Source organism: Hemiscyllium ocellatum, chromosome 3, assembly GCF_020745735.1.
Source record: "Hemiscyllium ocellatum isolate sHemOce1 chromosome 3, sHemOce1.pat.X.cur, whole genome shotgun sequence".
Classification (NCBI taxonomy): Eukaryota; Metazoa; Chordata; class Chondrichthyes; order Orectolobiformes; family Hemiscylliidae; genus Hemiscyllium; species Hemiscyllium ocellatum.
The window spans coordinates 77357214-77379818 of NC_083403.1; the positions used below are offsets into that span (position 1 = coordinate 77357214).

The window sequence follows — 22605 nt, forward strand, 5'->3', positions numbered from 1 at the left end:
CTTACCGGAGAAGCAGACTTCTAACTAAGAACGTGCTTGGCCACGCCCCCCCCCCCCCCCCCCCCCCCCCCCCACGTTGCATTTGAGTGACACACATCGAATGGGTATTGACTTGGGTTAACTGTTTGCTCGCCTTGCTAATGAGAAAAAAAATTCACAAAAACCTCCGGATTTTGGAGCTTTTCGGTTTTTGGATGTTTGGATAAAGGATCTTCTACCTGTATTACGAATTTTGATCATTTTTGAATTGTACCAATATGTACCACTTTAGATTCACTTATTTCACTGTTTCTCTACTGGTTGACATGACTAACTAAACCCAGAATAAAATCTACTTGCCCAACAGAAATAGAAATGCACATTCCAAGGTAGGAATGTTTTCATGCTTAAGGCGCAGATTAATCATCATTTAGTTCAGTGGTAGCGCGGCTTCAGGGAGTGAATGGCTTTCTCCTGTTCCCACAATAAACAAGTGGAACAACAAATAAGATACAATCAGCAACATGAGATAGTTATTGACTCTGACTCTGATTAAGGGTCTCTCAACACTTTCATAGACTAAGATCAGCTAGTTTTAATCAAAGTGGTGTGAAGCAACATATTCACCAGAGGCAAAATAGATGGTGTGATAGCAATGAGAAGCAACCTTTTTGGGAGAACATTCAACAGGAATGTAACCAAGCGGCTCATGAAATCATACAGGACAGAAGGACTCATCATGTCTGTGTGAACTCTTTGAAAAAGCCATTGTATCAATCACATTTTTCTTTCCTTTCAAGTAGATCAGTGCAAATAATACAATTTATGCAGCAAATCTTTGGTTTTTAATGTGGATAAACAAAGTATTAAAGTAGCAGTTTCACTGAAATAAACAAACTAAGTAATTATAAATACCATTCAAGCCTCAGCAGTGAGGTGACGTCCAAGATAGGAGACATTTTATTTGATTTGCAAATGAGTGGTTTAAGACTAGAGTTCTCATTCTTATTGGATAATTAATTCTATTCAGAAGTATGGATTATATATGTATATTTTATTTATATATATATTAAAAATATATAACTTCTTCTGTCAAACTTACCTAAATCCATTTCTGAATTCAACTGTGCATAAATTCAATGGGCTGTTATGGGGCACATGTCCTTACATGTGAGCCAGGAAGACCATGTCCAAGTCCTCCAGAAGTATGTATAACATCTTTGAATGTGTTGTTTAGAAAATGTCTGGACCAATTTAAAGAGTGTTTACAAAGCAGGGAAAGAAGCAAAGCCCAAACCAGCAAAGAAAGACCCTGGTCAAGAGAGTGAAAAGCTGAACTTTAAAGAGTTCATCAGAAGAGAAAAGCTTAGCTAGAAAGATGAATAAGTGGATGTAGAGCTTGAGAGCAAACAGTCAGATGTTAAAAGTTCAGACAAAATGAGTGACCACGCAGAATTAAGTAGTAAAAAGTAAATAGACACATAAGAAGTACACAGAGAAAAATAACACACACATGCACATAGAGTGATGAGGACAAGAGATTTGATCGAGAAAAAGAGTAGTGACAGACCAGTAGGCCTACCTGAGAAGAAAGATTTTTTTTTGATGATGCATGACCAGACCACAAAATTATGTTATAGTTTAGCTAGGGACCAGTTGTTTTTATTTTTAAAGTAGATAAACTAGGATCCAGGGGTTGCACTCTGAATAAAGCTACAAGAGTGCATGGTGTTTGAAGTAGCAACAATAAACTTTATGACATTAGAACAGAAATGCATTCTACAACACCTGTCGGACTTATTTCTGATATCCAGTACGAACATGTGGTAAATTTTGGTAATAAACTTGCTTGAGTACCACACAATGCATGTCAGATAGGAAGTCTGATAAAGAGAGAATCACAATTTTTTCAGCAATATCCACCAAATGAAATGTCAGGAAGGAATGTTGAATTGTCTTAAAATTTCATAAGGGATCACAATTCATAATAATCAATAAATAGATGGATTGATAAATGAATAGTTTAAAAAATAAATAAGTAAATCACGTTTGCTAATCTGGTCTTGAAACCCCTTTTCCAGCATGGACTGCCTGAATGATTGATTGATGAGAGTAGGAGCACTCTTCTTTCACAGGTCTTTGGACCCTACACCTGTCCTCTACTAGCTGTTTATGAGCATAACTTCATTTCCTCACTAACTTCAGGCGTCTCCACGCCAGTCTCCCCCTGGATTTTATTCAGTTTGTAATCAATTGCCTCAAGTAAAAACCACTTGTTAATTTTTTTCAACCTCTATTATCACAGTGCACTGAAGGATTCATGCTCACAGGCTTCTTCTCAGCCCCTCAAGGCATGTCCCAGTACAGAGTTAACAACCTTCCCACTTTCTCAGCTCCTGAGTGCTACTTCTGAGTTATCGTCTGCATTTAGCTGCCTATTTATTCTGAGAAATTCCCCCTGAGTTCCAACAACATGGTGCCATCCAATTGCTCGATTCCCTCAGTCCCAGTGTAGGATAGCTGCCTTCCCAGCCTCACACACTATGCAGCACTCCTCACATTTCTGTTCTTAATTGTCTTTTTTCTCCAATTGCCTGTAAACTTTGAACACCTCTGCAGTAACCCTGATCTAGTCTGAATGAATCATTGAAAACTTTGCAATAAACTCCTTGCCCATTGCTGAGCAGAATTGAAAGTCACTAACATTTTGAAACAGTCAAATGTATCACCCTTGGAATTATAAAGGCCACTTTTATGTTTTTGGACTGCAAACTAAAAATGGTTCTGAAACAAGTTACTGGAACACATTGTAATCTACAACATTACCTTATTCGAACAGTGAAGGAGCATCCCTGACAGAATGACACTGCCTGTGTGTAATCTCAGCGAGAGATAGTCTTTTGAGAGTTTTTTCAATCAGTTGTTGTTCTGGGCTTAGGAAGGCCTACTATAGTAACAAATGCCTGACTGGTTCCTGGCCGGGTGGATACAGCCTTCAGTGGAGAAAATACAGGAGAAAGATACTGCCTCACTTCACCCATTTCCCCTCCCCCACCCATGCTCAACTTTCCCCTTCTGTGCAAAGAAGCAAAAGAAAATTCCTCTTAACTAGCTCCCTCCCCTCTCTCTGCAATTCTCTGTTGAAAGGAAAATGGGAGAAACTACTTTCAAAGGCACTAAAAGAGCGAATCCTCAGTGAATGAAAGACTGAGAATCGCTGCATCCACAACCTCATGTCATTATCCAAGAATTAAAACAAAAGTCAAAGGTGAGCTGAAGGAAAACTACTCATTGCTGTCTGTGATCCAGAACTATGCCACTCAAAGGGTGATCTGCCTGATTCATATAGTTCACATCCAACCCTAAACTATAACCTGAACAATTGAAAAGTACGAAAGAAACTGCTTGTTTTTTCCCTCCCTCATCCAAAGTATTTGTTGCTTGCTTTGTGTCTTCATGTGTACAATTGAACGTGTACAGGAATTTTAAGAAAGGAGTAGATTTATAATGTTATAGATGAACAAAACAACATGCCTTTTTGTCGTTAGTTAAAAAAATCAGTTAGCTTACAATAAATAGTTATTTTCTTGTTTGTAGAAAATGCTGGTGTGTCTTTTTTTAAACCTGAATTAGACAGGTTAGTAAAACTGGGCATTTTGGTGATTTAGTTCAATTTTAATATTTGTGAGCACTGCGAGGATAGTGGGGCTTGATTTCCAGTGCACTATCCCAGTGAGTTGTGACAGAGCTGAGTTTACCCTGAAGGCTACATTCTCACAGGTTGCTAGAAATGAATTTCATCCCAATAATTGATGAAATTGTGTGATCTTCTTCAAGGTATACTTAGAAATAGTTTTTGTTTTCTCTTCTGTCTCAATTTTGTTCTGATAAATAACAGGACATTGTTAGACAGTGATGTAATCATTAAAGTATAAGTATTGCATTGTTTATGTAATTGTTTAAAAAAATGCTGTTATTTAATCAGGCATCTGGTCCAGATGGATCTTTGAAGGAAACTGCCAAAAGCTCACTGCAGAGAAGCTTCAGACAGTTAAATGAAGGAAAACGATTGGGAACAGATGTGAAAGGTAAGCAAAGTGTGAATTTGTATTTATAAAGTGTCATACATGATTGAGGAAAAGAAGTGTGTATCCCTAAAATCATATGGCTCAGTACCTAATCAAAATATAATAAAATAATTCTGTTGAAAGATGTAGTGAAAAAATTTTTAAACTTATTATAGCATTCTGGTTACAGTGCCTCCTGGGGGTAAAATTCTCAAATGGAAGAGGGACCAGCAGGAAGTCATTGTACACTTTGGGACTAATGACCTATGAAGAGAAAAGGATGAGATTCTGAAGGGAGAATATGGAAAGTTAGGCAGGAATTTTAAAAAAGAGGTGCTCGAGGGTAGTAATGTCTGGATTACTCCTGGTGTCATTAGCTAGTGGGAGTGGGAATAGGAGGATAGAGAAGATGAATGCGTGGCTGAGGAGCTAGTGCAGGGAAGAAGAATTCACATTTTTGCATCATTGGAATCTTTTCTGGGATAGAAGTGACCTGTAGAAGAAAGATGCATTGCACCTCAATTGGAAGAGAACTAGTATACGGGCGGGGAGATTTACGAGAGCTGCTCAGAAGGATTTAAACTAATAAGGTGGGGGTGTGGGACCCAGGGAGATAGTGAGAAAAGAGGTCAGTCTGAGACTGGGACAGTTGGGAAAATGAGTGAGTCAAACAGTCAGGCACAAAGCAGAGATGAATTAAACTATTTATTTCAATGCACGAGGCCCAACAGGTAAGACAGATGACATCAGGGCATGGTTGGGACCATGGGACTGGGATATCATAGCAGTTAGAGACATGGTTCAGGGATGGACAGGAGAGGTGGTTCTATGTTCCAGGATATAGATACTATAGGAAGTGTTGGGGAGGGGGGAGCGGTGGGGGTGGGCAGGGGGTTGGGGGGAGTGGGATGCAAGGGAGGAGAGGGAGTGGCGTTTTTGACTGGCATTAACATTACAGCTGTACTTAGGGAGGACGTAGCTGGAAATGCATCCAGGGAAGTGAATTGGATGGAACTGAGAAATAAGAAAGGAATGATCACAATTAGTGGGATTGTACTACTGCGAACCCCCCCCCCCCATCAATAGTCAGTGGAGAAATTGGGAAATAAATTTGTAAGGAAATGACAGGTATCTCTAAGAATAATTGGGTGATAATGGTGGGGATTTTAACTATCCAAACAGACTAGGACTGCATAGTGTTAAAGGCTTGGATGGAGAAGAATTTAATTGTGTCCAAGTACATTTTCTGATGTGCCTACTAGGGAAGGTGCAAAACCTGACCTACTCTTGGGAAATAAGGCAGGGCAGGTGACTGAGGTGTCAGTGGGGGAGCACTTTGGGGCCAGTGGCCATAATTCTATTTGTTTTAAAATAGCGATGGAAAACGATAGATCAGACCTAACAGTTGAAGTTCTAAATTGAAGGAAGGCTAATTTTAACAGTATTAGGCAAGAACTTTCAAAAGCTGATTGGGTGCAGATGTTAGCAGATAAAGGGATGGCTGGAAAATGGGAAGCCTTCAAAAATGAGAGAGTCCAGACTCTATGTTCCGGTTAGGATGAAAGGCAAGGCTAGTCAGTATAGAGAATGATGGATGACTAGTGAAATTGAGGATTTGGTTAAGAAAATGAAGAAAGCATATGTCGGGTATAGACAGGAGAGTCTGAATGAATCCTAAGAATATATGGCAGTAGGGGTATATTTAAGAGGGAAATCATGGGGGCAAAAAGGGGGCATGAGACAGCTTTGGCAAATAGGGTTAAGGAGAATCCAAAGGAATTTTATCAATACATTAAGGACAAAAGGGTAACTAGGGAGAGAATGGGGCCCCTTAAAGATCATTAAGGCCAACTGTGTGGAACCACAGGAGATGGTGGAGATACTAGACGAGTATTTTGCATCAATGGGGAAATAAATAGTGACATCTTGGAAAATATCCATATTATAGAGGAGGAGGTGCATGATGTCTTAAAATGCATAAAGATGGATAAATCCCCATCAGCTGATCAGGTGTAACCTCGAACTGTGTGGAAAGTTAGGGAAATAATTGCTGGGTTCCTTGCTGCGACATTTGTATCATCAATAGTCACAGGTGAGGCAGCAGAATACTGGAGGTTGGCTAACGTAGTGCCACTGTTTAAGAAAGGTGGTAAGGAAAAGCCAGGGAACTATAGACTGGTGAGCCTGACATCTGTGGTGGGCAAGTTGTTGGAGGGAATCCTGAGGGACAGAATTTAATGGATTTGGAAAGACAAGGACTGATTAAGGATAGTTAAACAAGGCTTTCTGCGTGGGAAATGGTGGTTCAATAACTTGATTGAGTTTTTTTGGAGAAGTAACAGATGAGCGATTTTTGAGAAGATTGGTAGCTCAGGTTGATGATAAGTATGTAAGTTAACTCACTGAGTTGGAAGGTTTGTTTTGAGATGTTTCATCACCATACTAGGTAACATCATCAGTGAGAGTCTCTGGTAAAGTGCTGGTGGTTTGTCCCATCTCCCAATTTCTTGGTCTTGGTTTAATAAGGTGGGTGATGTCATTTCTGGTTTTTTTTTAAGGGAAGGTAGATAGGATCTGAATCGATGTATTTATTGATGGAATTTTGGTTAGAATGACATGCCTCTAAGAATTCCCGTTCATGTCTTTGTTTTGCCTGTCCTAAGATGTGTGCGTTGATCCAGTCAAAGGGGTGTCCCCCTTTGTCTGTATGTATGGAAACTAATGATAGTGAGTCATGTCTTTTGATGGCCTGTTGGTGTTCATGTATCCTGGTGGCAAATTTCCTGCTAGTTCATCCAATGTAGCGTTTTTTACAGTTCTTGCATGGTATCTTGTAAATGACGTTAGTTTTGCTGGTAGTATCTAATGGATCCTTTAGGTTCATCAGTTGCTGTTTAAGTATGTTGGCAGGTTTGTGGGCTACCATGATACCAAGGGGTCTAAGTAGTCTGGAAGTGCCTTTGATATGCCTTTGATGTAAGGTCATGTGGCTACAGTTTTTGGTTGCATTGTGGCTGCTTGTTTTGATTTGTTTCTGAGGAATCAGCGGATTGTATTTATTGGGTTTCCATTGAAAACATAATATACAGAGGAACCTCAATTATCTGAACAAGATGGGCAGGCAGTATTACGTTCAGATAATTGATTATTCAGTTAATCAATTCAAAGCTTTTCCTCTGGGGCTCGGAGTTTTCTATTAAGTCTGCTCCCCGTTCAGGAGACTAGCAGCAGCACAGCACACGTGAGCCCTCGCTCACCTCTCAAACCCTGTCCAACCCCATCCCCCGCCCGCGGCCCCAAACCCCTCCCCCAAACCCATCCAACACCAACCCTCTGCCCGGCCTCAATCCTGTCCAACCCCACCCCTGAATTAGTCCAGCACCGCCCCTCGCCCGCCCCCAATCCCATCTAACCACACACCACCCCGCCCCCTCCAACATCACCCCCCCCCGTGTCTGCCCCCAAACCCCGTCCAACTCTGCTGCCCGCCCATCCACCCTCTGCACTGGCCCACACCAGCCCCCACCCCCCGCGTGACCCCTCTCTGCACCTACCTCCATCCCCCATCTCCAGAATAGCTGGACTGGACACCAACAACAGGACTGCTGCTGTTGCTGCTACTGCCTTTTGGGGGGGGTGAGTCTCCAAACAGCGCATGCAAATACACACACACACACACACACACACACACACACACACACACACACACACACACACACACACACACTGTTTTACTGCAACTTTTTGACAGGTTCCATCTCTGTCCTGCACAGGACAATGTTGAACAATTATCTGGAAAGGGGGCATTTAGGGTACACGTGTGTAGAGCTCCAGGGAAAGTGTGGGGAGGGAGGGAGAGAGAGAGAGAGGGCGGGAGGTCTGTCATTTAGAGGTGTTGCCTGTGCTCCCATCAGTCCAGGACTATTCTCAGCAGCACTTCAAATCACTGGAAACAAAAGACGCGATCAGTGTTGGACACACATCTTTGGTGTAATGTTTCTATCGGGACCTTGAGATCTCCTAAGGATAATCCGATATTCGGATAATTAGTTCACAAAAACGAGATTCCCTGTAGATATTTTACTTCTGTTTTTTGTAGTTCTTGGGTGCTGTAGTGTGATGCAGCTCATTGAAACAATGTATTGATGCAGCTCTGTTAGTGGGTGTTGGGACGATTGCTTCTAAAGTTAAGTATTTGGTCCATGTGTGTTGTTTTTTTTGTGGATGCTGGTTTGAAGCTCTCCATTAACTGTACATTCAACTGTGACATCTAGGGTAGAGCTATGTGGAATTCAGGCATTCAACAAGGTTCCTCATAATAAACTGGTTAACAAGATTAGATCTCATAGAATACAGAGAGAACTGGCCAATTGGATACAGAACTAGCTCAAAGGTAGAAGACAGAGGCCTGTGACCAGTGGTTTGCCACAAGGATCAGTGCTGGATCTATTGCTTTTAGTCATTGATATAAATGATTTAGATGTGAATATAGGAGGTTTGGTTAATAAGTTTGCAATGACACCAACATTGGAGGTGTAGTGGACAATGAAGAAGGTTACCTCAGAATACAATGGAATGTTGATCAGATGGGACAATGGGCTGAGGAGTGGCAGATGGAGTTTAATTTGGATAAATGTGAAATGCTGCATTTTGGAAACACAAATCAGAGCAGGACTTGTTCACATAATGGGAAGGTCCTGGGGAGTTTTTCTGAACAAAGAGACCTTGGAGTGCAAGTACATCACTCCTTGAAAGTGAACTTGGAGGTGAATAGGATAGTGAAGAAGGCGTTTGGTATGCTTTCCTTTATTGGGCAGAGCATTGAATATAGAAGTAGGGAGGTCGTGTTGTGGCTGTACAGAACATTGATTAGTCCATTGTTGGAATATTGCGTGCAATTTTGGTCTCTTTCCTATTGGAAGGATGTTGTGAAACTCGAAAAGGTTCAGAAAAGATTTATGAAGATGTTGCTGGGGTTGGAGGATTTGAGCTGTAGAGAGAGGCTGAATTGGCTGGGGCTGTTTTCCCTGGAGCATTGGAGGCTGAGGGTTGACCTTATAGAGGTTTATAAAATCATGAGGGGCATGCAAGGATAAATGGACAAAGTCTTTTTCCTGGGGTGGGGAAGTCCAAAACTGGGGGCCATAGATTTAAGGTGAGATGGGAAAGATATAAAAGGGACCTAAGGGACACCTTTTTCACACAGAGGGTGGTGTGTTTATGGAATAAGATGCCGGAGGAAGTGGTGGAGGCTGGTACAATTACAATATTTAAAAGTCACGTGGATGAGTATATGAATAGGAAGGATCTCGAAGGATATGGGCCAAATGCTAGCAAATGAAACTAGATTAGTTTGGGATATGTGGTCAGCATGGACAAGTTGGACCGAGGGGTCTGTTTCTGTGCTGTACTTCTTTATGACTCTACCACTTCGTTTTGTTCAATGGATACCTCAGCTCAGGAAATGCAAAAGGCCAACTGGTCAGCAACTGGGAGCTGTTCTGTTTAATTTTTGGTTTTGCTACATTACCAGACATTTAGCATACAAATGTACACCAGGCTTCACAGGAAATAAGACCTTTGGAGTTGAGAGAAATTGTTGTGTGAAAATTACTGATTCACTCATGATACTCATCAGCTATTCTAACAATCTGCAATGCCACGTTCTTTATATTGGTTGTGCTTGTCAGATATCCATTACTTTAAAACATGCCCTATGTCGAGTTTAAAATTGTCTGTAGCATCCCAGTCAAACTTAACACCTGATATGTTAGGCTGGTTATCATTTCTGGTACTGAACATGATCCATGTATTCAAAAAGCTTGCAGCCTGTAATTCCTAAAACGTTCAACAAAAAGGTCAGTTGACTTCTCAGCCAACTTTACTTCCTAATGAACTAAAGGTATTATTTTTCTACAATCTTTGAAATGTATTGATGCTTTCTGACATAAGCCTACCAGCAGTCAATGTAACACTTTGTTCAATGGACTATAGCAAATTTGAGACTGTACGTAGTAATTGATGACTATATAAAGGTTTAAAGTCTCACTCAATTCTGTCCAATCATAACTCCATACTCAGTCAATGCCAAGTGTTGAGCACTTTGAAGGGGAACACTTTGACTTTTCTAAGTCTTTCCTCAATGGTTTTGGAGCACTTATTAGATTTCTGAATGGACTTTTCAAATTTTAAATTGAATGTTGATCTGCTCTTTGTGCACCTTCTTTACAGCCATAACATTACATTCTTCGCTCTGTTCTATTCCCCTAATGCACTTTATATGGTATGATTTGCCTGTTCTGCACACAAAACAAAACCTTTCACTGTACCTCATTACATGTGACAAAATCAAATCATATTCTGTTGCAACCACATATGAGAACATTAAAGTAGGCATAGATCACACATTAAAGAGTGGTCTGATTGATTAATATGGTTCATGTGTGCATACAGCCCTAAACTAAAGCATGAACAATTCAAAAGTATGAAAAAAAACACTATATTCAATACAGGCAGTTAGAAATGTACAAACAAATAATCGATTCATTTTGAGACAACTGTGCCATTACGTAGATGTCATGTCTTGAAGCTTTTGTTATTGTCTTTCAGAGAAAAGAGATAACTTGAATAACTTAGAAAATAGGCTAAATGATGGTACAACCAAAAACAAAAACTTGCTGAAAGCCTTAAACGATACACTTGCGAAACTTCATGCCATTCCCAAAGGTAGGTTTTATTCTGACGTACGGCTCTTTATGTTTGTGCATTTTGGATAAAATTGGTCACATTCTGTTCTTCTAAATTTTATCTGCTAACAGAAATGATCTTTTTATTCTGTCCTGTAACCTATTGAGTAAAATCAATGGGCAATATAATCACAATTTCAGATCTGTTGGGCTGAATATTCCATTTTTTTAGCAATATTTTTTGTCTGAGATTCATGGTGGTGGCCTACTGTGGCTTATTTCTCCAGCAGTCACCATTCTTGAATCAGCCATGGCCTAATTGGCCTTTTCAGGGCCTGTCCTGTGGGATTGTGAGGCAGGAGAGATGCAAGTTCTCACCACTGCAGGTGTCGTTCACACTGCTGGCTCCATATTTAAACCCAGCTCCAGAGCACTGCAAATGCTCCAAACCAGGAACTGCCTCTCACCTTGTGGTCTTGCTTTCTGACCCCAAACAACACGACATGGAAAGGGAAGGTCCCTCTTTGCTTTGCTGACTCGGACCTAGAAGTGCTGGTGGACGGGTTCTTCAAAAGAAAGGCATTGCTATCTCCAGTAAAGGAGGCCAGACCACCCGATTCAACCAACCTGGACAGAGTTAGCACTCCAAGGCAGTGAGGTGTCCTGAATATTTTTTAAAAAAACAAGCAGTGTAGAAAGAAGGTCAAGTTCTTCTGTGCTCAGCAAGGTAAGTGCCATCATGTTTTCCCTCCTATCTCAAGCTGTCAAGGACATTGCTACTCTAACACCTCTCACCAAGGTCAATGGATTGCAACAAAGACTGCAAGATGTCCACTCAACATCTCTCACCCACCTCATACTTGCAAACTACTAACCCTTCCTGTCCTCTGCACTTATTGCTCATTCATAGCAGATACCTGGTCACTTCTCCCACCCCTCAATCACCAATAACTCCTCTCCCATTAATTTCTATCCCCCTCAATTTATCCCTCTGTGTCATTTTAGAAAGTTATGTTTTCTCACTAGCTAGAGAGGGCAAAGATGGTTGTGAGGAGGGCAGATGTTTGGTCCTTCACAATTTGAGGAAAAATTCTGGAGTTGGCTGGAGAAGAACGCAGTAACTCAGAGGGGATAGAGAGATCTCCATGAGCAACCAAGTGAGTGAGCTACATTGTGTTGTGCTGCGCTGTTCCGCCATTAACACCAGTGCAAACTCATTCTTATCCTGAATACTTTTGACCCTTTCTTCACAAATAATTCCCTCTCCTCTTTTATGGAGGCATTAGTGAAACCCAGCAAACCACTAGGAGACATAGATCAGCACCAGCGACCCTTAGGAGGAAGTCACTCTCCCCTCTGAGGATGAATTGATAAGGCGGCACCCACCAGAAACTCAGGCCAACACCCTAGTGTTTTCTGTATCTAGATTAGAATTGGGAGCACGATCTGGTGAGCACATCACTGACAAAACTCTGCAGTTAGTTAAAGAAAAGTTATCCTCAGTGACTGGCAATGACCAGATAACCTGCTTGGGCCAAGGCAGAAGCTAAGTCCAGGTCTTGGCTGTTACTGACATCAGAAGGCTCAGGAACTGCAACAACAGAGACAGTCAATAAGCAGGATCAAAGGATGGATGTCTCCTCAGCAGTTTGACTGATGCCTCTGTGATGCCCAGACTGGTTGCACTTGTTCTATAAGGCTGACTGTGGCCCAATCATCTGTACTGAGATTGGATGTACTCCTTATCCGACAATAGTGGCAGACCCAGAGTGAATATTGTCCCCAATTACTCCACCAGGAGGTGTGAATTGACAGTGCTGCACATCAACATGTCTGTCCCTGAACAATTCAGTGCTCAGGATGCTGAGAAGCTGCTGCAGCTCCCACTGAACTAAAAAGCAATGCAAGTCAGAGAAGGTTGCAGTATCCAAGTCAGTGCAGAGTGCATGACTGCTAAGAAAGTAAGCAAAGACACAAAGGAACCATCCTGTGTAGATACCGGAGATGTGTCGATGCCCCTGTGACTTGGCAGAAGCATGCAAGGTCTAAGTGTCTCTTAGCTCCAGAGTGGAGTGTGCTTCTGTAGTGTGTGAATTGGTCTGAAAACAGCCTTGATGATGTGATGAAGCTGGTGCCTTGGCAATGCCCACTCGTGTGGTCAAAGGATGGAAGAGAATGTTGCCCATGGAGCATGCAGGTAGTGGTGATGGAGTTGGATGAAGACCTGGAAAACTCCACTCTATGTCTCCATGATCAATGCTCTGTATTGGTGATGCAATGTCAGAAAATCAGCTCTTTAATGCATGCCTTCTGTTCAATGTTAACTACGTTGTGAAGTTAATGCTGAGTTATTTTTATATTAATATGCAGTACATTAATATGTACATTTCTTCCATAAAATAGATGCAAGTGCCAAGATACAAGCAGCTAAAGAGAAAGCCAAACAGGCAAATGACACTGCAAATGCAGTGCTGGCAGAAATAAAAGATTTAAACCAGAATCTCCTGGGATTGCAGGACAACTGTAGCAAACTCAAAGATGATGTGGCCAAAGCAAATGCTGCCATTAATATCCCAGCTAAGACAAGTAAGTTTCTTTTCTACTGTTGCATTTTCTGAAGTAGTCAAAAGACGTACATTTACAGAATTAGCATAACTACTCTTCCTGTTCATTTTATTGACAACTTAAAACCGTGTTCTACATATTAACATAAAACAAAGTAACTTCCCCTTGAGTACAGTGCCCACTGCGACTGAGTGCCAAAGATCTGAAGTGAATTTTAATGGTGTTAATTTCAATCTAATTCTTCCTGAAAAAATGTCAAAATACATTTGCTTTTCCAGAAAATCAGAAAAGCAACATGGATGATTTGCATGAAAAATTCCTATTTTGTATGAATGCAATAAGAGTCATTCTACCAAGTTTGGTTTTGGGATAGCTTGTTTCAGGAATATAACAAGAGCTTTACCCAGCAGCTCATTTGAATGAGGTGTTTTAGAAGGTACCGTAATTGATCTGAAAATGTTCATTTTTCTATATTGACATACTTCACCACTTCAAAAATTCATCATAGAGTCATAGAGATGTACAGCACGTAAAACAGACCATTCGGTCCAACTCATCCATGCCAACCAGATATCCCAACCCAATCTAGTCCCACCTGCCAGCACCCAACCCATATCCCTCTAAACTCTTCCTATTCATATACCCATCCAGATGTAATTTAAATGTTGCAATCGTATTAGCCTCCATCATTTCCTCTAGCTGCTCATTCCATACACGTACCATCTTCTGAGTGAAAAGTTGCCTCTTAGGTCTCTTTTATACCTTTCCCCTTTCACTCTAAACCTATGCCCTCTAGTTCTGGACTCCCCCTACCCAGGAAAATGCTTTGTCTATTTATCCTATCCATGCCCCTCATGATTTTATAAACCACTATAAGGTCACCCCTCAGCCTCCGACACTCCAGAGAAATTAACCCAGGCCTTATGCGAAGAGTCAAAGGAAGGGGCATCAAAGACAAGAACAAAAGACAGAAAAGGGAATAAGGGAAAAGATAGAAGGAGGAGTCAAAGGCCAGAATCAATCAAGACAAGTGTAAGGCTTTGTGCCTGAAAGTATAGAACATTGGGTCAGCCATGATTGTACAGAATGGTGGAGCAGGCTGGAGTGGTTGAATGCCTATTCCTGCTCTATTTTCTATGTTTGTATTTTACAAACAGGGAATGGTAACAAAATGTGACACCTGTACTCAAAATCCTAATTTGTGGTGCCAGTGGATGGGAATCTGTGAGTTCATAAAACTACACTTCAGTTTGAGCATTTCCCATTACTCTGGACTGCTCTGTCCAGAAGTGGATTCGAGATAAACCATTTTAAAGAGTGCTTTATTCTTGCTTAATCTATTTACAAATAAACAAGTGCTCAAAGCAAACAGAGTTTACACAGTGGAAGTTTCCAGAGACAGCGAAAATCTACAAAAATTATTTGCAATAATTAAAACTTAATAAACTGTAATTTTAAAATTACATAGTCAATCCAACTACTGATATTAAATATGGAAATTGATCATGGTATTTTTCCTGGTGCTTCATACCTCAAAATCTTAATTCTAGTAACACTGTTGCCATAACAACAATGTAATTGTTCATAAATCAAATAGAATTGAAAAGAACTGAGTGGTGGCTGTGTGAAAGAGGCCTGGGAATGAAAAGAATTTTTCAGATAGAGGTTGTCAGTAGATACTAGACCCACTTTTGTACACACATAGGTGAATTCTTATTTAGGGATGGAAACATCTCTGTGCTTGGGTTAACAGAAACAGATTTTAGACACTTTTTTTTTGCAGGAATTGTTAACTTACAAACTAGGGTTGATAAAATACATGGATATGTTTGTATCATGGCATTCAATTAAAAGAATAAAGATCCTTGTACTGAGCAATCTCCTTTCTTACCAAAACTGAGAAGGATGTATTGTTGTGACCTTATTGTTTCTGATTTTATTAAAATGGGAAACAAAACAATTTGCACATTTATCTTTTTTATTGTCACATTAAGTTGCTGATGCTGATATGAAAGTTAAAGAATTGGAAGATAAAACCGATAAGTTGATGGATAAACTGAAACCAATCAAGAATCTTCAGGACACTCTCGGAAGGAATATCTCTCACATTAAAGATCTTATAAATCAAGCCCGTAAACATGCCAACTCCGTGAGTAGTTCAATCAACAAAATAAATATGTGTTTTTATAACTTTGTTACTCTCCATTAATTGAATGATTCTTTCAACTTGCTTTAGATCAAAGTATCAGTTTCATCTGGTGGTGACTGCATCCGTACTTACCGTCCCGATATTAAAAAGGGCACCTACAACTCTATTGTTCTGAATGTGAAAACATCGGAGCTGGAGAATCTACTATTTTATCTTGGTAGTGCACGATATGTAAGTCCACACACTTTAGATCTTTATGTCACTTCCTTTGTTGTTTTAAAAGTCAAACCATTGGGCTGCTGGTCAAGGTCTTGTCAACGTCTGCTGCTCTAGTATTATTCAACCAGAGAAAGAATGCCCTGGTTTTACTCAATAACTATAGACAGCTTAACTGACTATTTATATGATGTTTTGGTTCTATTGCTCATGATATGGACAGCGTGGCTGGAGATGGGGGTGACAGAACCTTAGAGTTTCAGCAATTGATTTTTACAGACAGGGTAGAAAAGCATGTGTCAGAATTGGTATGGGATGGGAACACAGATTATAGCAATGGTACAGGAGCATCAGTTTTAGCACAAGTTCCAAATAGGATCTATATTGCCATGCGACAGTTAATGGGTTGCAGCTGTATTATGATGAAATTTATGAAATTAATGAATTTACACCGATGATATTGCAGAACGTATCTGTTCAGTCCACAAGCATAATGCCAAGCTTCTGGTGGTCTAGCCACTTTGGATTTGCACATTTCTCTCATGTTGACACTTCTGCTCTTGGCCGTGGCAGTATCCCAGTGAACACAACCTCGATAGTTACTACTTCAGCTTTTGATTAGATACTTTACAGCCGTCTGGATGTGACATTTAGTACAGCAATTTCAGACCATGAATTCTGTCCCCTCATTTTGTTTCCATTCACTTATTTTGCACATGTTGGTCTTTCACTTGTTTTATACAACTTTGTACTTAGATGTGGCTGTTCATTATTCTACCACTCAAAATCACTCTGGACAAAGCTTTTGTTTATTTTGAATCATAGAAGAATCATGGAATCATAGAATCCCTACAGTGTGGAGAAAGTCTATTTGGCTCAACAAGTCCACACCAACCCTCAGAATAACCCATCCAGACCCATTCCCAACGTTATTACTCTACATTTATCCCTGACAAATGCATCTAACTTGCCCATCCCTGAACACTGTGGGCAATTTAGCTTGGCTGGTTCACCTACTCTGCACATCTTTGTTTCTTTGCTGTAACCATTACCTTTTATTTTCTGCCATGATATTTTTATCAGTAAAGTTTTCCTATCTGTCAGCCTGTGAAGTCGACCTTCACTTTTGTTTGTCTTTAGAAAGGTCCTCAAATTGAAACATTAACACTCTCCACACGTACTGCTATACCTGCTGATATATCACCATTTTCTGTTTTTATGTAAATCTTCATTTTCCCATCGTTCCTACATAGAGATAAAGCTGGTGGCTCAGATCTCAGCTCGGATGGCTGAGTTGCTGTTGGATGATATCTTCTGGCTTTTACATGCAAACATAGGAGGAGGAGTAAGCCATTTAGAACTTGTTACACTATTCAATAATACAATGGCTGTTTTGTTGTGTTCAGAATTTCAAATTCCCATCTGATAAGTTTTGATTTCCTAACAAGGATCTTTCTATTTCTGCCTTAAAAATATGGCGGCACAGACGCGATAGGCTGAAGGGCTTCTTCTATCCTGTACGATTCTATGACTTATGATTCACCTACCACCACCTTTGGAACCTACTTCACACAATGCTAAGAGAATTATTTTTCTCAGCGCTACTGAAAGGCCAGCTACTAATTCTAAAACAATGTACCTTAACACTGGACTCACCGACCCACATCCACCTTGTCAAAACCTTCAAGGTGTTTTGCACTTCAATCAAGTCACCCCACACATTTTAAAACTCCAGGACAAACAAGCCCAGTCTTCATATGACAACCTGCTCATTCCAGCTATCCTTTGGTGGTCTCACTGTAGACTGCTTCACTTGAACCCACGAAGGTTCATTTTAGATCATTACAGAGCAGCATGTCAGGCATTGACCAAAGAGGGGAGCAATGTGTGAAAATAGGAACTCTTTGATTGAAGTCCCACTTTGATGTTGCCTTTTGCCATCATCCTTCAGAACCTGTTTCTTTTTAAGACTCTACCCTCTAGGATGATCAAAAGCTTCATGCACGCTCCAACATGTAAGCACTATATAAAAATTAGTTATACAATTAAACACAATTTTTATTTTACTCATCTAATGTGGAATGTGCTGCTGTGCAACAGTTTTCTCAAAATGTGGAGGTGTTATCAAGCGCACAGACACTTCAGGTTCAATTTTATTTTGGCTCGGGCAACAAGATAGTTTTAGAAGTGAGTTTGTCTCCACCTTTTGACTAAACATTCGAATTGCAATATCTTCAACTGGAATTTGTCTTAGAACCTAGAATGAATGTGCCTTTTTTTCAAATGTGAAACTCCATGCTATGTTTTTAGCAATATTCATTTCAGTGGGTTTAAATAATTGATGTAATTATATTTAAAGACAACTGTAGATGATTCATAAATACTGACCATTGACCCACATTATAAGGATGTGGAAGCTTTGGAAAGGGTGCAGAGGAGATTTACTAGGATGTTGCCTGGTATGGAGGGAAGGTCTTACGAGGAAAGGCTGAGGGACTTGAGGCTGTTTTTGTTAGAGAGAAGAAGGTTGAGAGGTGACTTAATAGAGACATATAAGATAATCAGAGAGTTAGATAGGGACAGGGAGAGCCTTTTTCCAAGTATGGTGACGGCAAGCACGAGGGGGCATAGCTTTAAATTGAGGGGTGATAGATATAGGACAGGTGTCAGAGGTAGTTTCTTTACTCAGAGAGTAGTAAGGATATGGAATGCTTTGCCTGCAATGGTAGTAGATTCGCCAACTTTAAGTACACTTAAGTCATCATTGGAGAAGCATATGGACATACATGTAATAGTGTCGGTTGGGTGGGCTTCAGATCAGATCAGCACAACATCAAGGGCCGAAGGGCCTGTACTGCGCTGTAATGTTCTATGATCTAACTTAACTGGGCAAAAAAAAAGGAAAAAGATTGGGAATTCTGTTGCAAACAGCTCACTTTCTGACTTGCTAAACCCTGCTACCATCCATAAGTCATAAGTCAAGAATGTGATGGAATACTCTCCACTTAACTGAATGAGGGCAGCTCTAACAACTTTCAAGAAGCTTAACACTAAAGCAACACACTTGATTGGCAACCCATTCATATCAAGCATTCACTCCTTCAAACGCCAGCATTCTGAGACTGCAAATGTGCAATCTACAATGTGCACTGCCTTCTAATTCGGTATTAAGAGTGTTACCACCGAGATAAGAATTGGTGAATATATCCTTATACAGATGTATACATTAAGGCTTAGCAGAGCTGGATGGTTTAAAAGAAATGTGGAATATTAGTTTATCAGTCAATTACCATCTTACATACTTCAAGTTAGGCTCTTTACTGAGGTTTACAAATTTATTGTTCAAGAGACTGAATGCTTTCATTGATTTGGCTTGGAGCCAACAGCATTACGTTGGAAGCAGATGCAATTGTGGAATTTCAAAGGAAGCTAGACAATTATCTGAAGACAGCAACAAAATATTGTGCTATGGGGAACTGGCGGAGTAGTGAGATTAACTCTAGCAGAGAGCTGACATGGACACATGGGAAATGGTGTATTTCTGTATAGTAACCAATTTCATAATTATGTATTGTGATGGTTCATATATACTTTTTAAGAAGCACGGCTATGTTTGAAGATTTTCATCATACTTTTCATCAAAAGTAGGTATTTCCTACTTTGAAACATTTAATCAGAGTGTTAGCAGGGTTCCTAAGTTAGCTTTCAACTTCGATTTTGCTCTTATTCTACAGACTGATTTCTTAGCAATTGAGATGCGTAAAGGCAAAGTCAACTTTCTGTGGGATGTAGGATCTGGTGTTGGACGTGTTGAATACCCAGACTTAGTCATTAATGACCAATACTGGTATAGAATTGAAGCCTCAAGGTAAGTTTCATGCTTCTCAATTTATTTTTGTTCAAACTGTTACTGAGCACTATTTTATTCACATCCAACTATGGCATTTCCAGGTAGATATTTACAAAGTTCCACTCCAGATGGGCAAGAATACTTCCTCAGGTGCACTTGTTAATAAAGAAATCTGCCCTTTAAATTTATTCAATATTTTTTCTTTCACTGCATTTTAAATATAGAGATGCTTGATCAGTATATTAACATGATATTGTATGCTTAATATACATGGGCTTTGGAACAAATCTCCACTTGTCTCTTTGAAAGTAAATTTTAATTTAAGATAAATATGTGGAATCCACATGTATCTCTGATCCAGACTGTTAAACCAGCAGACAAATTTCACCACCTCAATTTTGATCATTTTTTTTAGTGAGAAATAAATAATGATCCTTTCAAGATCATGAGGCAGAATTGACTAATTCCTCCTATCTTTCCAGCCCATCACTTCAACTGGAGTTGACAAATAGGAAGCCACATCTCCCCTAACTTTCAAATACTGGTGGTAATGGAAATAGGGTGGGGGCTGAAAATGTGTTGCTGGTTAAAGCACAGCAGGTCAGGCAGCATCCAAGGAACAGGAAATTCAACGTTTCGGGCCAGAGCCCTTCATCAAGCCCTGATGAAGGGCTCTGGCCCGAAACGTCGAATTTCCTGTTCCTTGGATGCTGCCTGACCTGCTGTGCTTTAACCAGCAACACATTTTCAGCTCTGATCTCTAGCATCTGCAGACCTCACTTTTTATGGATATAGGGTGACCTAACTAGCAGTGTTCGAAGACACTTCTAATAACTGACCTAGGAAATGTTTGTTTCCTTTTAATTTTAATTGAGGGAACAAACAGAGAGGTAACATTTCTCTTGACATTTATGTTGACACCATAAACATTGAGCTGCAAGTTACCCAGTCTACTGAGGCACTCGCCTTTCCGTTTTAATCGAAACATGGCATAAAGGAGGAATTGTTGGATTTCTGGCTTCACCCTTGCGCCCCAGTCAAAGCTGTTTTACAGCACCACGAAAGCATTTTAAAACAAAGCTCAACCATGGAAATAGTCAGGATCTTGCAATGATGTTCTGAGGGGAACTTTCTTATAGTTCGCCCACCACTCATCCAGAATAAAGAATCCTGCTCCATGATCCTTGTGCAAACCAATTGTGCAAATCCCATGTTATATCAACCTTTGTTAGGATTGCTTTAAATGGAGGCAATATGCCCCTCTGATAGGAGAGGTAAAAAGACTTGGTAAGTTCACAATTTGTAGATGATAGCAAGTTGAGGGAGATAGTTAATCTAGAGTCTGTGACCAAAGTGAAGCAATATATTAATAAACTTGTGGAATGAGTGTTCAAATGACAAACAAGCTTCAAGATAGCTAAGTGTGAGACAGTAAAGAGACATTGATAGAAAGACATACTCCTTGGTAAATAAATTTATAAATTGTGGAGGAGAGCAGAGGGATTAAGTGGTATGTAGACATGTCACTGAAAGTAACAATACTGGTTAATAAAGCCATACCAAAAAACGGTCAGCACAAAATAAAAAAAAGTGTGGAGTTTTATTTCAAGAGGGATGGAATTGAATCAGTTGTATCAGTCTTGTCTTGATCTATGGTCAGGCCACATTTGGAGTATTGTGAACAATGATGTAGATGCATTGAAAAAATGGTTTATTAGAACAGTACAAGAACTGAAAGGCTCTACCCATTATGAAACATTGAGCAGGCTGCTGGTATTTTCTCGAGAGAAATATGATCGAGACCTTGAAGATTATATAAGGTTAAATGGAGTAGATGAAAAGATGTATCCACATGGAAGGAGACTGAAACTATGAGTCAGATATATAAGATTGTCACTAATGAATCCAATAGGGCATTCAGGAGAAACTTATTTTATTCAAGGAATGGTTTAAATATGTAACTTGCTATTCCAAGTAGTTGAAGCAGCTAACAAGGGTACATTTAAAGGGAATATAGACAGGGAAACTCAAGAGGGAGGAAAGAACATAAAAATATGCTAATAGGATTAAATGAAGAGTGGAAGGAAATCATAAATACTTAGCATGGACCTTTAGAACTGAATGAACTATTTGTTTTGCTGTAAATTACTTGCAAGTGTGTTGTTACAGTTATTGTCCTGATAACTTTTAAAGAGAAATTCAAACTTCCAGAGAAAATGAGATGTCATGATTTTACATTTTGAAATGTTTTTATTGTAACAAATGTCTGTCAAATGCTGTTGATTAAACATTATCTTCTTTACAAAGGCAAATTTTAGTTTTAAATTTTGGCACAAACAAAAATCTGCCATCATATCATAGGCAACATTGTCCCTAAATTACACATTGCTTCTTGCCAGAGTCCAGATTAAAATTATTCTCACCTCCTGATGGCTTGCTTCCTTTATGCACCTTCCCAGCTGTCTAACTCCTAACTCTGAAATTGACATTGAGGATTATACTGCAGAACCCTTCCTCTGGATTCACATTAAGCAAAACTTCCAGCCTTTTTCAATCCTCATGAATTCAGTCTTCAATCTGAGTATGAGCTCCCACAAAGTTCAACTTTTATCTATTTGAAGTACATGCCTGTCTACCTCTATATTTTACTCTGTGCCTCACAAACAACTGCTGATCTCATAAAACCAAACTGCAATTCCTGCGTTTAACCTGTTTTTCAAGATGCCTTCCTCCACTCTCTTGCCCATGGCAATGAGATACAATTACTTTCTCTGAATGTGTTCATATTTAATAATCATCCTTGAGTAAAAAGTGAGGTCTGCAGATGCTGGAGATCAGAGCTGAAAATGTGTTGCTGGTTAAAGCACAGCAGGTTAGGCAGCATCCAAGGAACAGGAAATTCGACATTTCGGGCCGGAGCCCTTGATCCCAATTTCTTTTCATCATAGGATCATCATCAACAACCATAAGACCATCAGACATAGGAGCGGAAGGAAGGCCATTTGGTCCATCGAGTCCACTCTGCCATTCAATCATGGCTGATGGGCATTTTAACACCACTTACATGACTCTCCCTGTATCCCTTAATTCCTT

The 22605-nt window shown here is 40.0% G+C and overlaps 1 protein-coding gene across 4 annotated transcripts in view; it reads left to right on the forward strand.

Moving 5' to 3' along the window:
* lama2 (laminin, alpha 2) overlaps positions 1 to 22605 on the forward strand; it is a 393314-nt gene that overhangs the window by 311510 nt on the left and 59199 nt on the right. For all 4 annotated transcript variants that reach the window (XM_060851112.1, XM_060851122.1, XM_060851132.1 and 1 more), the window contains 6 exons: positions 3965 to 4067; positions 10656 to 10772; positions 13136 to 13318; positions 15292 to 15446; positions 15534 to 15677; positions 19397 to 19530. In XM_060851112.1, coding sequence (XP_060707095.1) covers positions 3965 to 4067; positions 10656 to 10772; positions 13136 to 13318; positions 15292 to 15446; positions 15534 to 15677; positions 19397 to 19530 — 836 coding nt within the window. The remainder of the gene's footprint in view (positions 1 to 3964; positions 4068 to 10655; positions 10773 to 13135; positions 13319 to 15291; positions 15447 to 15533; positions 15678 to 19396; positions 19531 to 22605) is intronic.